This window comes from Xenia sp. Carnegie-2017, unplaced genomic scaffold (assembly GCF_021976095.1).
Source record: "Xenia sp. Carnegie-2017 unplaced genomic scaffold, XeniaSp_v1 HiC_scaffold_19, whole genome shotgun sequence".
Lineage (NCBI taxonomy): Eukaryota > Metazoa > Cnidaria > Anthozoa > Malacalcyonacea > Xeniidae > Xenia > Xenia sp. Carnegie-2017.
The window spans coordinates 5,922,960-5,939,601 of record NW_025813481.1 but is presented as its reverse complement, the minus strand read 5'-3'; the positions used below and the strand labels follow the sequence as shown (position 1 = coordinate 5,939,601).

Genomic DNA, 16,642 nt, shown 5'->3' with positions numbered 1-16,642 from the left:
CGGTTCCCCATCCATTAGGTTCCAATTCGGCACGGGTACTAATATTGCTTTGCAGGTGTCTCATCGTCGCAGGTTCGTCTCATCGTGGAAAGGTTTGCTTTGATTTATTTTATTTTATAGATATTAGTTAAATCATGCCACTGATCGACAGGGTTAAAGCTAAGGCTGCGCATACGCAAAAAAACGCTGAAGTCAAAAGCGACTTAAAAATGGCAGTACGTAGCGGATTCGGTTCAATTTTAAAAGACAATTTTTACAAGGATGTATGTTGCTTTGATCACCTCTTTCAACAACTTTGTAAAGATAGAGGCAGTCTACATATTGTTGTAAACATAACTAAGGACTTATGAATGTAAACATGAGTTTTGTAAAGATAACTTGTAAAAAAATAAACATGGTGATCATAAGCATACATCCCACGTTTTCTTGAGGGTTTTCCTCCGGTGTATCGCCGGTTTCCCTCAATGAGTATTCGTTTGAATATTCTCAAAAACAAAAAAGGGTGGCCATGTTTGGGACCTGCAGGAAACAAAAAGGGTTTGTATGGTTATTGGGTTAAATTCCCAATCCACTCCTAAATGGAGAAGTGAAAAACAACAACAATGCTGTGTAATGTGTACAGTATAGTGGTTGGCATACGTATTGGTTTCACATAAAAAGAGTTTTCAATTAAGGCTTCTTTTATGACTTTGGCTAAAAATTCTTCATATCATATTCAATTTCGTTCCACAATTTTAGCTGATAATAGTGTACGTTGCAAACAGACAGCTATAACGACAGAAAGATAGCATGTAAAAACACTGGCTCATTTAATGGGATTTGCAAAGAGATCTGTAGCAAATGAACGCTATTTCTCGTCCTTGACGGGAAAAAATCTTGCATAAAGATGCCCTAATTCAGCAATATTCTTAAGAAAAATTGACTTTATAATGTTACTATGACGACCATCACGTAGTTCTGTGACGATTCTCGTATTTAATGTGGGCGGATTCTCCTACGGAAAAAGAAAAGCCGAAATAAACGTGAGCACAGCAAAGAGATATACGTATATAATTTGTATTTGACTACATTCATAAAAAGTTCTACCTTTAAAAATTCCCAAATAGTCAGGAGTAATTGGTGAACTTCTTTGGGAGTAATGATATTGAAAATATCTCCAATAAAACAGAGAGGCGTGGGTAGCCACATAGCTTTTCTAAACACCTCCATCATTTGTACTGATGCGTGTAGTTGACTTTCACATTCTCTGGTGTTCAACTCTCGACATTGCTCCCAAAACTTAAGGATCGATGAAAATAATCCATGGATAAGTGGTAGACAATTAAGCAAAACATGAGGAACTGCAAGAAGAAAAGCATAGATGCATCAAAGAAAATGACAATTATGATGTGCTCAAACTAAACAATGCCATCCAAAAACTTGTCGCTTTAATTTTACCTTCTGCCAAGAAAAATAGCAAATGCCAAAATATTTCACTTTCGTTAAACTGTTTACGTAATGTAACGTCTCTGCAATGAGAATATTACATGTCAATGACAAGCCACAGTAAAGTCGTTATCTCCAACACCTTCCACATCCCAGTCATAAAATAACCATTCATTTCACCTTTCAATGGAATATTTCATCATGTCATCATCGGGCCAAGAGGACCAATCATAACATCCATCTACGATCATGTGATCACGTAATAGAATCGCCAAATTCGCAAATATTTTGACGTTATGCTGCTCTATCCCTCCTGGAGGTCTGTTAGCCAGGCATACAGTGTGTATACATTGTAGGAACAGCTGTGAGTTGCTTTGTGCACATGTCTATTAAATATAATTAGCCCGCTTAGCCATTGTGTGACCAACTGACGTGTAATTTGAATGGTAATCCAAAACGTGATTTTTTGGTTTCAAAAGTGATGTAAATTTTCGCCAATCACCACAATAAAACAATGGTTGCATGCATAAAACCAGGCAGATTTAGAGATCGACTGACATGATGAAAAAATATAAGGAAAAATCAAAAATAAAAGAGAATGAGTAGTTTTGTTGAGTTATATACCTGCACTATTTCCCCTTTTTCTGATGATTTTTTTCCTTTTCCAATTACTCCGAGATAAAATACAGATGCAGTGTTTAGTGGCAGACGAGATGATATACCAGGAGTGGTGTTCTTCTCCAACAGTAATCTTTCAACGTTATCTTCGCTATCTGTAACAGAAAATGACCTAGTAGAGTACTTTTAATTATTGACGTAGCCAGCCTGCAAATATAACATTGCCATTCAAAATTTTCTACGTTCTCTCACTGCAAAATTATCGACTTTTAAAGAAGTGAATAATGACATTGCTATGCGCCGTGGCTTGTAATTGTCATTAAAAGTTTGACATTTAGAGACATTTTTACCTGGTGTTCGTTTAAAAACAAGGTTTTGTTATCCATGCAAAACAGGCCTTCAACAAAATGTCGAACAGCTAGAATTTGACAAGGTTCATCTCGGCATAATGTTAACAAAAAGACTTGATATCTTTTTAGCAGATCTATGCATAAATGACGACTCTCGTTTGCTGTAAATGAAACAAAGATATATTTGATATTAATGAATACCCATATAGTTACAACAAATTGATCGAACTTGCAACTCACCTTGTGTCTCAAAGGCGCTGCTGTAATGATGGAGCAGTTTGAAAAATAAACTAACGGTAGTTTTGGTAATCTTCATTTTATCCCCAACGGAAAATGTAATAAAAGGGAAACCAATGGATATAAGAATATCCAAGATCACTGAGGATATTTCAAGTTTAGGATATGGAAGCAAAGAAACAAGTAAAACAGTATGATGACGTAACAAACGACCAACGGAAAAGCTGTAAGAAATCAAAATACATTGAAGTCAAATATTGATTATTTGCATCATGAAATAACACTTCATCGCTTCAGATAAGGAAGTCAACAAAAAAGACAACACGTAAATAATTCGTGTTTATATTTTACCCTGAATATTCTTGTCCCACAGTTTTTCCATAGTCAAAAGAAGATAAAAATTTTCGACAACAGTCTGTACCTTGAATAAATCAAGGAGAAAATTTATGAGGAACATAAGAACACACGAACGAGATGGCAATCTTAAAAAAAGAATGGAACAGCAAGGGATGATTAGGTACCTCGTTTAAAATATCCCGTGAAGACTTAATGGAAATTCTTTTTAAACATTTTGTAACTGCCATGTTCGGTGTATTGGGATAGAAAGCTTGAACCTCTCGTTGCAGCTCTACATATAGCGAGAGCTAGAACGCCAATATGATAGACAAACATTACGTATGATGTTACATCGTTAACATAAATCATCATCAACTCTGTAGGAAGTACAACCACTAAGATATTAGAAACATACATTTTGACTTGATTGTTTGAACGTAATAATATAATCGAAGATATGCGCACAAACTGTAGGACCAGAGTATATTGCAACGATAGATAACAATCGGTAGTTCCAAAATAACCTGAAAGATATTTTCACACATATGATGAAGACAAGCTCTCAGATTCTCAGGTGGTCTTAGTATAGCTAAGGTTGTCTTAATAGGACAAGGTAAGTCTAACATGGTCTAAGTATAACTACACAAAAGTATGGTTAAGGTGTCCTACGTATGGCTAAGTATGGTTAAGATTGCGTAGGAAGGTATTACGTGTGTTCCTTTATAACAAAATATTGATCCACTTTAGGAAGGGTCAGATAAAGAAACAGCCTAAAATTTAGTCAATTACCGCTGGCCATTACTTTTAAGAAGATCATCACAAATGTCCTTCCAGTTTTTCATCAAGTCATTTAGAAAAGGTACATCTTGATTGGTGTCTTTGCCCGAACTGCTTGATGTAGATGCAGGCTTAACATCCAAGTACTCAGCTCTGTGTTTCTTTATGACCATACGTTGTAAATGCATCAACACTTTCTCCTAAACACGTTATGCATTGGCTTTTTTAACGTAGAAATAAATCATTTAGCTTCAAATAAACTAACCATCACAATAGCAGCATATTGACCGACGACTCTTTCAGCTGAAAAAACGTCATTTTTATTAGAAACATAGGCAAGTTCACGTTGTAATAATGAGCTCACTTCAACCATCTTCATATAGATTTTAAGTAAGATACCTGAATCTTGACACGAAACGTTCAGTAAGTATTGCAATGTTTTGAATGTGCCACGTTTCAAAGATATAATCAAGGTTATGAAAGATGACAACAAACTGAAATACAAAGAAACAATGACAATGAACTGGTAATATATCGTACAGACTTTTCGCAACGTAAAATCCACCTTGGCGTATGATTGCCTGGAGTGCACGACCAATCAAAGAGTTGTTGACGGAGCTTGAGTATTACATCAGAAGTGACTGGAATTATTATAATAAAGATCAGGAAAGGGTCGTCCATAAAGATGCGTAATAATTAAGGAAGTCTTACTGTAGTCCAGTAGACTCATGATTGTTCCATTCACCATGTGCGTCGTGTTGATAGCAAGATGGACAAAAAATGGAATCAAACAACCCTGTTGGTTTTTTCCCCATTTTTCTTTGTTAAACTTGCCATCTTCCACGCTGCCCTAAACATAATCAAACAGAATATCTACAGTCGACAATGCAGTAAATGCCACGTTATATAAGCCTTCTTTTATACGAAAGTATATTCTCATCACACAAGACAATATGTATCCCATTAAAGTTCATTATTATTCAATGTATCTCTGTACATTCAATACAGTCAAACTCCTGTAAGCAGACTCCCTTGAAACCTGGTGTCTACTTATGAGTGATGTCAGCTTATGAGGGGCGTCAGCGTATGAGGGACGCCAGCGTACGAGGAACGTCAGCTTACAAGGGACGTACGTCAGCGTATGAGGGGCGTCAGCTTATGAGTGACATCAGCGTATGAGGGACGTACGTCAGCGTATGAGTGACATTAGCTTATGAAGGGCGTCAGCTTATGAGTGACGTCTGCTTATGAGTGACATCAGCTTATGAGGGGCGTCAGCTTATGAGTGACGTCTGCTTATGAGGGACATCAGCTTATGAGTGACGTCTGCTTATGAGGGACATCAGCTTATGAGTGACATCAGCTTATGAGTGACATCAGCTTATGAGGGACGTCAGCTTATGAGTGACATCAGCTTATGAGTGACATCAGCTTATGAGGGACGTCAGCTTATGAGTGACGTCTGCTATGGAAAGGTTGAGAAGTAATGGCATGCTAGCAATGACCTGAAAGCGATGCCTGCTTACGTGAGGTTTCGTCTTCGAAGTGGGGTAGGCAAGTAGATGCCTATCTGTAATCTAAATTTTAGTTCCTTTATTGCAAAATGAAATGGAATTGCTACCTTAAACATGGCTAAAACTGTATCCCTCACATGGGTGGGATATTTTTCAGCAAAATAATCCAGTAATCTTTTAGCAGTTTTAAATAGACTTGAGAACTCATCATCGTAAGGTCCGTCGCTATGAAATTCTTTCACAGCACACAACATGAGATGGTCAATAATGGACTTGTAAAAATAGGAGCTAAAATTTATAAAAATTCCACGTAAGAATAATGATCAAACCATTTGATATTGGGTATGGTTAAGTAAGTTTCTGATGGTAAAATGCGTTAACACCTACCCTATATAAGCAACTACCCAATCAAAATGTGGGGAATGTTGTACGGCTGAATCAATCAGATATTGAATGCAAACCTCGAGGTTTGTGTTGATGCTAAAATGCAAAGGAAATAATGGTATAACAAGAGGTAGTATTATTATGATTAGTGTTCTTGAACTTACAGCATTGAGAAGCACTGAGCAGAGATTTCAATTAATACTTGAGCTGCAGGATACGTAAGCCATGTTTGTAACTTCTGATTTAGACTTATTGTATTTCCTTTGATTCCAAGTTGTGCAGCGTACTTCACACTCATTTGACCAAGAAGATTTACTGACCACTGAATAAACAAAACCATTCTTGAGTGCAACAAAATCACCACTTTATGTCAAATTACATACCTTTGTTATAATAGGTGCCCATGCTCCGAATTATCATCAACAAATGCGAGCAAGGTCTTACAAATATTTTGAATCACTTCATTAATTTCAGGATCAACAAACACTTTATCCCCTGAGCCTAACCAAAAAAAGTTACCAAACTTCAACAATTTAACGACCACTAGAAGATCTATGCAGATGACAAATGCTATCAAATGAAAGTCTAAATTATTTATATAGCCCACCTGCTATAAAATTGACTACAATACAAAGGGCCTCCACAGACTGGGTATTTAGTTGTCGACAACTTTTCGTAGTCAACAACTAAAGGTTTTGACAGGTAAAAACCACCATCTGTGGAATGAGACTGGAATGAGTTGTGGACAACAAAGCACTTTTCCTTTTTTGCAAGGGAAATGGCAATCACACTGTAGTGTTGTTTGTCAACTAACGATAAGATATGTAGTCCGTGGAGGCCCTAATCTAACTTTAACAAGTGCTGGAACACATGATGCCAAATTTCTCATAAAAATCCATCAGGGGGGGGATGGAAGATTGTGATTTACACATACTGACATACCTAATAAATCCTGTCTGTCTTTTTCAATGATATGCTTGTGCACAGCTTCTTGAAATATCTCGCAAAGTTGTTCCAATACTGCAGCGCGAGCACAGGGCAGACATCTCATCAAGACAATCGCACTCTTGGTCCTTTCCACGACATTACCACTTCCACCTGTTGATTTACTCGGCAATACAAATGATCGAACCTCCTGCTGAAGATACTGTAACCAAATAATAAATTAAAATGCATTGAAGGTTGAGAGAACGTTTCAAATAAATGAGATTCGCTTTCTTACGTCTGATTTCAACACAGCCATCTTTCTCGCCTGTCATCTCCAAATGAGCTGTTTTACAGCACGGCACTTCATGTAACATCAGCAAACAAGTCACTTTCGGCCATCTTGAAAAATGTGGCCGAAGAATTCATCTGTAGACGGATTAAGCGCTTGGCTTTTCCCGACCATATTTCTGTCTATTCTACAATGCGTGAATGCAAAGTCGAGTGCAGAAGAATGTCGTTCACTTGGCTTTACTCCCAATCTTTTATGTAGTTCGTGTGACGAGCTGTCTCAGTTTAAACTTGACCTTCTTAGAGAAAGCTGTGGTAGTTGTTGTCATGCTGATCAGAACGAAACGATCGTTGAAAAGGTGTTTCTTTAAGTTACTTTTATCGTCTTTTACCGTTGCACATGAGTCTGATTTTCTTGTTGTATAGTATGCGAGAGCTGTTCTCGAAGTTTGCAACTGAAAAATAGGAAGGTTCCCACAAATCCAAGGTTGTAACATACTGTCTATACGGTATTTGTTTGTAACTATAAATTAAAAAATGAATTTTTATACCTTCTTTCAGCATTTGTGCGGGGCGAGAAACGACATCAATTTCCAAATTTTGATATTAAGGTACTTGATAGTGCTTTTATCAGGTTTAATTTGGCAGTTTTTATATAATAAATATTTTTTAATCATTTCAAATAAACGACAAATCGATATTATTTTTAAATAATGTTTCAAATTAACTATTGTTGTTTATTTAAAATGTTAACTAAATATCATCCTCATAAGTTTTTATGGGAATTTTTTTGCTTTCGTTAAGTATCTTCGTGGGAAGGATCCTGTTTTAAAGTTATACAACGAACATGGAGAGATGAAAGAAGAGCTAAGGTTGATTTGAAATGAAACAAGAATTTACATTTGAAAAGATCAAAGATTATGACATCTGTTTTTTGTTTTTAGTATTGACAAGTGGAATACGGATAGTGTGGAAGAATTTTTAAAAGAAAAATTGAAATAGATGATATAGACTTCAATTTAATGAAGTTATATTTACATGTGCAACTCTACGTCATTGTATGTATGATAACATAGTATAAAACCATTGCTTATTTGGATTATTATGTTGGATGGTAGTTTGACATGGAATTGTAATGCATTTATTTTATAATAAACTTCATCAATCTAATGTTTTTGTTTGCCAAATAACCTTTTCAAATACAAGCAGTAGTCATTATGAAGCCCAATACATTGATATAGTCAAAATGTAATCACAAAGTTTATGTTACTTTTAAGGATTTGCACAGCAAAACCCTTTGGTCATTGGCTCTATCTTTATGTCACCTTTTGTCTACCTTTATGTCTACCTTTTATGTCTACCTTTATGTTTATGTTTACCTTTATGTTTACCTTTATGTTTACCTTTATGTTTACCTTTTATGTTTACCTTTATGTCTACCTTTTATGTTTACCTTTATGTTTACTTTTTATGTTTACCTTTATGTTTACCTTTTATGTCTACCTTTGTGCAATTGTGTCTGCCTTTTATGTTTACCTTTATGTCTACCTTTTATGTTTACCTTTATGTTTACTTTTTATGTTTACCTTTATGTCTACCTTTTTGTCTACCTTTGTGCAATTGTGTCTGCCTTTTATGTTTACCTTTATGTTTACCTTTTATGTCTACCTTTATGTCTACCTTTGTGTCTACCTTTATGTCTACCTTTTTGTCTACCTTTGTGCAATTGTGTCTGCCTTTTATGTTTACCTTTATGTTTACCTTTATGTCTACCTTTATGTTTACCTTTATGTTTACCTTTTTGTCTACCTTTGTGTCTACCTTTGTGCAATTGTGTCTGCCTTTGTATGTACCTTTATATCCAACCTTCAACGCTTTAAAGTCATCATTTCATAGAAAGCGACAGAAAAAGTCGTCATTTTATACGAGTCATCATTCCATGGAAGTTGTCTTTCTAACATTGTTTTGTATACGCTTTGTGTCCTCTTTTATCTAACTATATGTCAATCTTTTGTTCTTGATATAAGATTAACCAACGTTGAAATGCTTTATTCTGCGATCTTTCCTTGTTGGAAGTAATCTGTGAAATTGTGCAATATGTATTGCAATACATAGCAATATACCTAATCCTAACCATAAATGGATACCTTTATATTTAACTCTTTACCAACAAGAAAAATAAGGTATAGTAGCGAACTCATTATTATGAAAGTTAATTTTCATGATCCATAAGTGCTGTCCACAGGTGCTGGCGTATATCTGGGGCATTTAACCCCACGACACAACTACATCCACCAGACTGTAGTGACTTAATAACATTAAACTGAAGTTTTAAACTTCTAAGATGAATTAACCTTGTCAAAAAATCACCGACTGAAAAATGATAGCATATTTGCGTCACATAAATGACGTTGTTTTGGTTATTATAAACGTCAAGATGTCAATGGGTAGGATTAGGTTGATGGCTATATTACCACACATACTTAGCAATTCACGAATTACTTCCAAGATAGAAAGACCGCAAAAGCATTTCAACCCTGGTTCGTCTTCTATCAAGATCAAAAGATTGATTTATATAAATCAGACAACATCGTTGGTGGTCAATTTCTACTCGAACCAGGTGAGGATCATAATAGAAGAAAATATCTTTTCATATCACAAATCAACTATGAGATAACACCGAGATTAACGTTCGCAAGTTTATAATCAATGGTTGGTTGTCTAGACACGTCTAGCACTTTTACCACTCAAAATTTAAAGAAATAATCTGTATAATCCTAATGTCACCAGTTTTCAAATCGCGTAGTGCGTATTTATTCATTCTTATATGAACCGGATGGTACCAAAACTATCAATAAAAAAGCAGACGTGGATGTAATTTTTTTCTCATTTTATTTGTATGCTTCTTTTGCTATTTTTTAGTCAGAACATTGAGTCTTCCCTGCACAATTGTCATCAGACGTATTCAAAGATTAATAATGAAAGTTCACGCAATAATCGCGTTGTTGGTAATCATCTACCATGTAGACGTCAATACAGGTTTTACGCACGAGTGCCGATTACCAGAAAATGCTACAGCGGGACACCAATCCTTTATTAAATTCACTATGGAATATTGCGCTGTAAGCTATCCAAAGTCACAAGCGACATGCTATTCTAACTCAAAACTCGAAACTTTAAAAAAAGGCGTCAAAACCTACTTGGAAAATTACGGTTTCGGGTTTCATGTAAAATATTTTGGCAAAGACTTGTGTGTGTCGTACAGAGAGACGAATCTAACGAAAAGTTTTATCAAAGGCGTCATTCAAAACGTTACTAAATGCAAACATAATTGTTTTACAAAAAGTAGAATGATCGTTGTTAAATATATCTACAGTTGCGACCTACCCACGACTCCAAAATGCGAGATCTCAATTGAAAAAATTCATTTTACAATTAACAATAGCGTCACTTACGTCGTATCGAATAGCTATCAATATTTGACAATTATTTTTTTCTGTATCATATATCTCTTGACATCTAAAGATATTTAAAGGCTGAAGGGCAAAGTTTGTATTGTTTTTCCATAACTATAAATAGACTCTAGATCAAAGTAACATATGAACTTTCCTCTTCACTATTTTATCATCAGTCGTAGATAATAAACGATAGTCGATAGAGTATTTATTTCTTTTCTCGAGATAGCCCAATTCATTGTAAACAAAAGCCTAAATAACGAAAAATTGTTCTATAAAGTAGAAAAAGTGTACCATGACAATATTTACTATATTGATGCATAAAACGTAAGTCTTCATCGCCATTCAGATTCAAATCATAAATGGATGCGATTATTTTTTAAATCAGACACACAATACAGAATCAATAGCTCGTTGCAATTTACTTATGTACGTGTAAGAGAACATTTGTTATTTATATTGATTTCTTTAATGGTCTTCCAGATTGTTGAGTTTACAAAAATTATTCGAAAGTCTGAAGTTTCCGCGAAAGTTTCTGCTTTAGCAAGCAATAAACGAGTGAATTTTTTGTAATTTTTTCCACACTGGCCTAGTTTGTTATTAACATCACCTGCTGACAAAAGAAAACAATTCAAAGACTCATTTTTGTTTTCTCTCATGACGGTAATATCATCATTAACTTTATGTAAGATTTTTACTATGAAAAGTTTTCTTCCAAAAAGTGAGCGGGCACTGCCTTTCTTTCAAAAGAGAGTATGGACCATTGCCGTCCCTCCTCGCTTTAGACGCTCCCGTGTATTATAAACGTACTCGGTTATTATCTGCAAAGCTCTTCTTAAATCATGGGCAGCCCAATAAATAACTTAGATAGCTAAATTGTATAAACAAACGATAACTCGCCCCACTCCATCGTAACAGACTGTGCGCCGCAAACTTTGCATAATTGATTATATATATATATTATATTTACCATATATTTATATTATATATTTATACATATATTATATAAATCTCCACACAATCCGAGATTATGTGGAGAGTCTCATAATGAGACGTTCACCGTGTTCGCGATATGCAAAGCTCACCTTTACAGGTTTGAGCACTCTGGTGACTCTAAAATACAATCTATACTATGTGTAACCGTACATTCTGCGTACTCCCAAGTGCAGGAGTCACCATTTTACTATGGTGATAGCCAGGAGGGCACATTGTAATACACTTCATATATATTATATATATATATATATATTATTTGGTAAATATATAATATATAAATAATCAATTAATACAAAGTTTGCGGCGGACAGTCTGTTACGATGGAATGGGGCGAGTTATCGTTTATTTATACAATTTAGCTATCTAAGTTATTTATTGGGCTGCCTATGGTTATACTCAAGTAAATGCTAAGAAAGCGTCACGTTCTCCTCTAAGCTTTGCACTTGTCTGCGAGAAGAGGAGTAAAATAAAAATAGTCAATATCTACTAACCTGTAAAATGAGAACGTCACGTAGCTTTGTTATAGCGTGAATAGTTTTCAGATTCTTCAAGACAACATCCAAAGTAGGTGCCACCGACAATAAAACTTTTCTCCTATTTTCTTTACTTTCATTTTTGCTTTTTTGTAGTTCACAACGACACGCGAGGATCTTTAAACAACACACAGTAAACACACTGCCTGCAAGAGTGAGATGAAATAAAACGTGTTTTTTCCTTCACAAAGTTTAAAGAAATCAATTGTAATTTGCAAATGTCGTATACCATTGCTTAATGCATTGATCATAGCCTGTCTAAGATAGCCCATTGCTCGGTCAGGTAAATCCAAACGAAACTAAACAAAACATTAAAAGATGTTAAAAACAAGTCAAAATTGATTCCATTTATTATGAAATATAATTCTAGTTTTATATACCTGTGTCTCAGCCAGACAAAGACTTGCTGTTATTGATATATTTTCAACGTGATATTTGTCACAGATGGTTTTACATTTGAGTAAATGACCGATAGAAGATGTGTAATTTTCAGTTGCAATGTAGAGTTCAGCCATAGCAATGTGAATGCTTAAAAACCATATAAAACACATCATGGTGAGTCGATAATCATCACTGACTTAATAAGAATGAAAGAAATTTCGAATTATCTTGAAAAAAATTGAAAATATCCATTTACGAACAAACAAGAATGCTTAAATGTAGATCGTGCAGGTTAGTGCTAGGATTGTTGGTAATCATCTTCACAGTCAACATCACTAACTACCAACAGTCCTTCTCAGTACTGTACTTACCTAAATTATATACATCTACAAACATTTAACGATACTCGAACGTTCAAATCATTCACGTAGCGTCAAAAGTTATGATAAAAACGTAGACTTATCCCGCATTTCATCTTACTTCGCTCTCATTTCCTCAACATAATTTTCGTCCGTTTTCATGTCACACTTTCCCCTAAAGGGAAAAAAACAGCAGATTAAAAAATGGCACTTTGAACATATTATTTATATTGTAGACAAACAAATGAATTATCATACCCTAAGTATTTCATTAATCTTTGCAGCGTCTCATGCGCACAATCAAATTGCTTGCGCTGTGTCAAAAATTTTGCTTTACTATGGGAAAAAATCAAATAAATTTTCATTGCTATATACATCATTGAAATCGGAGCAAAACTGATATATCTGGCATAGCTACCGTAATTCAGAATCAAATGTGTCAAAAACTTTTAGATTTTCAACAGATTTGGAAGCTGTCTGCCAATCTTCCATCAATAAAGCTTGGTCAAACATAATTCTTGCTCTTTCTGCTTGCCATATCTAAGGCATCACGCAGTTGATATAGTTATGAAAGAAAAAACCACAAACAAGATAATATCTTCTATGCATGAAGAAATTAATGCAAAGTACCTGAGCGAATTTACCGTTTGCAGGATTATATCTCTCCGCTAAATCTAATATTTTCATCGCAGCGACAAAATTTCCCTAAAAGACAAGTATTTCGATTTCTTAGAAGAAAAATAAATGAAAAACAGCATTCCAGTGCGTGTACTTACCTTTTTCTGTAAATGGTTAGCTAAAAAACAAAGTGATTTAGGTTTTGCGTCTGCATTATAAACTCCTGTTGAGTTTTCTGGTCCGAGATCATATGATGGCTTCCATCGAATCAGAGGAAGCTGACTGTAGACTGCAGCCAATAGACTAAAAATAGAAACACGAAGTTTGAGTTAAGAAAAAAAAGCTGCACAACATAGACCAGTAACGGTGATGAAGCGGGAAACCATTACTTTGGTTCAGTTTGTACCAACAAAAAACGCATCAAAAACATAGTACTTTTGAAACAAGCGACGAAGATTCGAGCGGTAAACCAGGGCCGGTTTGTGTTAGGGGTGTTCTTCAGGAAAATTAAGAAGCTGTAAAAAGAGACTGTAGAATTTCTAGAATGTAATGCGTCGCAATGATACAAATTATTCATTTCAGCAGCCCCTAGCATCAACAGCTGGGGGTGGGGAGGGGATGGTCTCTGACCTCTACTATTCAGCACATCATTCATGAGTATTTAGATGAGAAATTATCAATGTTACCTCTGACCGTAGAAGTGAAAGCAAGAGCTTTGTTGCAAATCACTTGACACAGAAAGATCAAACAGCGATTTTTCCAAATTAAAAAAGTTCAATTTATCAAATACACCAAACACTCTACAACAAAAATACACAACAAAGTCAAATATTTACAATTTTGAATGTACATGAAGTTGTAACTTTGTAAATTACCTGGATGGCAAATCTCCATCAAAAACCATTTGATTAGTCTTCATTAACATGCTGAGAGATTCCAGTGACTATTGAATAAAGAAGAAGTTAAGATTGACCTTAATTTCATAACCACTGGTATGAATGCACTGTCTTTACCTGTAGTTTTAGTTCTGATGTTCGTGCACAAATTCTTTCAAGCATATATTTTCCCTGTGCATCCCTTTCTCCTTTTAGTTTATGAAGCAATTTCTGAAAAAAAACATTAAAACTTCACAAGAACAAAATATTTTTTTGTGAAAAGCTCAGAGCCAAATGTTGTGTACCAGTCCATGTACCAGACAAACGTGATCGTTTGCCTCTTGCGCAATCTTGATTGATTCTTCAAGAACTGTCAATGCCTGTCTCCTAAATGAGTAATGATAACCAAAAGTTATATTTCCTATCAAAAGAAGAACAAGAAGACAGTTTATTTCACAGCTTACCTATGACCAAAGTGTGTATGTAAAACAGCAAGATTCAGGGCTGCATAACAAAATCGCTTGCATCGCACTTTTTTTGCATCTTCTGTCTCAACTCCAGACTGGCTTTCCTCAAATTGTTTGCGATCAAAATAATGATAAAGGTAATCGACTGCCTGCTTAAGCTCACCAACCCTGATACAGTTTAAATACTGAACAAAATGCTAAATAAAAACACAGCATTTCAAAATTTTGTTTCATTTTGCTTACACTTATAGCAAGTTGTTATTTAAGATAATGTTGTTAGGTAATGACTTTGAATATTGTTGGATTATTTCCCACTACATTTTACATCATAAAAATGTACAAACACACTAATATATCCTTTCACACACCGCTTCAGCAAGGTCTGGAGCAACACATAAAATGTTGTTAATCTGCTCTTGTAATTCTTTTGCATTTTCTGCAGTGTTATCACCAGAATTAAGTAAAACAGCCTGAAAATATCAAAATTAACCTTCAATTTTTGTGTGCCATAAGTAATGTGTAAATACTATTGACTTACTTGTTTTGCTAAAAATATTTCACCTTGTTTTCTGGATATTGGCATTCTTTTTGCTACATCACTAAAATGTTTATTATACACAAGTAAGCACTAATCCATCCATACATGTAAGTAGCCTAGTTTGCCACAAATTTGCATTTGTAGTGCTGTGTAAATGTCAGAACATCTTTAATTTTCATTACTTTACAAGTTTTGGTTTATTTATGTAAAATATTTACATAGAAGAACTAATGAAGCAGCAAAGGCATGCATTTAAGGCATCAAAATACTCTTCGTTTACACAAACTGAGACACCTACCTATATTGAACAGCATTCATTTTGTCATTACCATGGTCTGAATGTAAGTAAGTCTTTAAAAGATCATTTAAATGAAGCACTTGACCAAATGACATCTTATTGAAAAGAAGTACCATTTTTCTAACAAAGAGACCTAGAAAATAATACCAAGTTAAATACAATCATTGTTCATATACATTTGAAACGAAAAGAAATTTCATTCAGATGGTTGGAATTACCAAAAAAACTTGTCCTTGTCAAAACTATTTCTTCTTCAACATTTAGGAGATATTCCAAATTTTGTAGAAAGAAATCACATAAACTAGATTCTCCCTCACTAATGCCATTCAACCTAGGATTTTTTTGCAAAAAACTTCACTTATAACCATCCAGAACACATTCCTTTTCACAAGCTCACCTGTCACACAGTAAACCAGAAAGATGTCCACGTTGTCCGTCAATTTCATCTAGCTTTCTTCGCAATTCGATAAACTCAATATCGTTAGCCTAAAGCAATAAGAATGCACCATTTTATAAAATGACGAGTTTTTTTCCACTCAATAAATTACCTGCATGAAATTTAAAACCACAATCATCAGAGGCCGTCGATGCTTCCTAAATGGGGTGATGTTCTCCTCACTTTTGTCACATAATTCACAAATTAAGACAAGAAGACTTATCTTATGTGGCGTAATGCAGTCTTTGGAGGAATGCAATTTTTTCGAAAACATATTCATGTCAACTCCGATAGTACCACCATAGAAAGGACCATTATCGTCGTCGATGGAAATTTAAAACGCGCGGGTTTATGGCAAATTCCGTAGCTTTCCGTTTGTAAATAGATTTACTTTTATTATAGTTGAAAATTCAATTTTCTTGGCACGAACTTTGTTGAAATGTTTCGTTTAAAAAAGCTCTTATTTTTCAAGAATTTAATAGAAATTATGTATGTAAGAAATCTTTTTACACAGCGCATGGCTCTTTCGTAATATATACGGTGGTGGATGAAATCAAGTGACTTTTTACAACGTTGGTGTTGGGGTTTTCTTTGAAAGGTTACGAAAGTTATTGAGCAAATTTTTCAAGTGTAAAAAATGCTATTCTCGAAGAATGAACTCATTCGTTTGTTGGGAGTGTCTATTTTTGAAATATGGATGTCTATTATCGCTTTCTTTTTGTTTACACTATTCTTGGCGTTAAAACTTGAAGACGACATAACTTGGTCATGGTGGAGAGTATTTCTTCCATTATTTGCTTACGATGGCCTTAGCGCATATTTTGTCGCTA

At 34.8% G+C, this 16,642-nt stretch overlaps 3 protein-coding genes and 1 long non-coding RNA gene across 4 annotated transcripts; 2 read left to right on the top strand and 2 right to left on the bottom strand.

The window, feature by feature from the left end:
• Window positions 1-216: 216 nt before the first annotated feature.
• On the bottom strand, window positions 217-6,949 carry LOC124439354 (integrator complex subunit 5-like). The gene is given in 24 exon segments (XM_046989578.1): window positions 217-994; window positions 1,087-1,340; window positions 1,438-1,508; window positions 1,606-1,811; window positions 2,050-2,198; window positions 2,286-2,349; window positions 2,394-2,554; window positions 2,634-2,854; window positions 2,915-2,921; window positions 2,982-3,051; window positions 3,152-3,274; window positions 3,382-3,490; window positions 3,756-3,943; window positions 4,009-4,046; window positions 4,143-4,237; window positions 4,309-4,384; window positions 4,455-4,593; window positions 5,365-5,545; window positions 5,645-5,737; window positions 5,806-5,963; window positions 6,025-6,050; window positions 6,053-6,142; window positions 6,584-6,788; window positions 6,864-6,949. Coding segments are annotated over 24 exon segments (2,892 nt in total). The 5' UTR covers window positions 6,885-6,949; the 3' UTR covers window positions 217-847.
• A 10-nt stretch (window positions 6,950-6,959) lies between these two features.
• On the top strand, window positions 6,960-8,026 carry LOC124438257 (selenoprotein F-like). Its single transcript, XM_046988290.1, has 5 exons — window positions 6,960-7,215; window positions 7,283-7,343; window positions 7,418-7,467; window positions 7,661-7,728; window positions 7,801-8,026. Exons 1-5 carry the CDS (start codon window positions 6,976-6,978, stop codon window positions 7,856-7,858), a joined length of 477 nt encoding a protein of 158 aa, XP_046844246.1. The 5' UTR covers window positions 6,960-6,975; the 3' UTR covers window positions 7,859-8,026.
• A 1,272-nt stretch (window positions 8,027-9,298) lies between these two features.
• Window positions 9,299-10,593, top strand: LOC124438259. The gene is made up of 2 exons (XR_006946026.1): window positions 9,299-9,476; window positions 9,779-10,593. It is a non-coding gene; the product is annotated as an uncharacterized LOC124438259 (long non-coding RNA).
• LOC124438244 (anaphase-promoting complex subunit 5-like) lies at window positions 10,267-16,333 on the bottom strand. Its single transcript, XM_046988274.1, has 20 exons — window positions 15,925-16,333; window positions 15,774-15,862; window positions 15,595-15,707; window positions 15,377-15,509; window positions 15,079-15,139; window positions 14,909-15,010; window positions 14,538-14,737; window positions 14,379-14,460; window positions 14,212-14,304; window positions 14,074-14,141; window positions 13,885-13,998; window positions 13,357-13,501; window positions 13,211-13,285; window positions 12,999-13,120; window positions 12,839-12,916; window positions 12,702-12,755; window positions 12,221-12,368; window positions 12,070-12,139; window positions 11,799-11,986; window positions 10,267-10,563 (listed from the first exon to the last, which is right to left on the bottom strand). The coding sequence occupies exons 1-20, from the start codon at window positions 16,090-16,092 to the stop codon at window positions 10,444-10,446; spliced, it is 2,223 nt and encodes a 740-aa protein (XP_046844230.1). The 5' UTR covers window positions 16,093-16,333; the 3' UTR covers window positions 10,267-10,443.
• Between the last annotated feature and the right edge of the window lie 309 nt (window positions 16,334-16,642).

Bases quoted from the DNA above. Each gene is read 5' to 3' on its own strand.
- LOC124438244 (XM_046988274.1), bottom strand. From the start codon at position 16,092: ATGAATATGTTTTCGAAAAAATTGCATTCCTCCAAAGACTGCATTACG. The intron at 13,286-13,356 runs GTAAGTACACGC...CTTGTCTTTTAG, and splicing joins CTAACCATTTACAGAAAAAG to GGAAATTTTGTCGCTGCGAT. The intron at 12,917-12,998 runs GTAGCTATGCCA...TTTTTCCCATAG, and splicing joins ACATTTGATTCTGAATTACG to TAAAGCAAAATTTTTGACAC.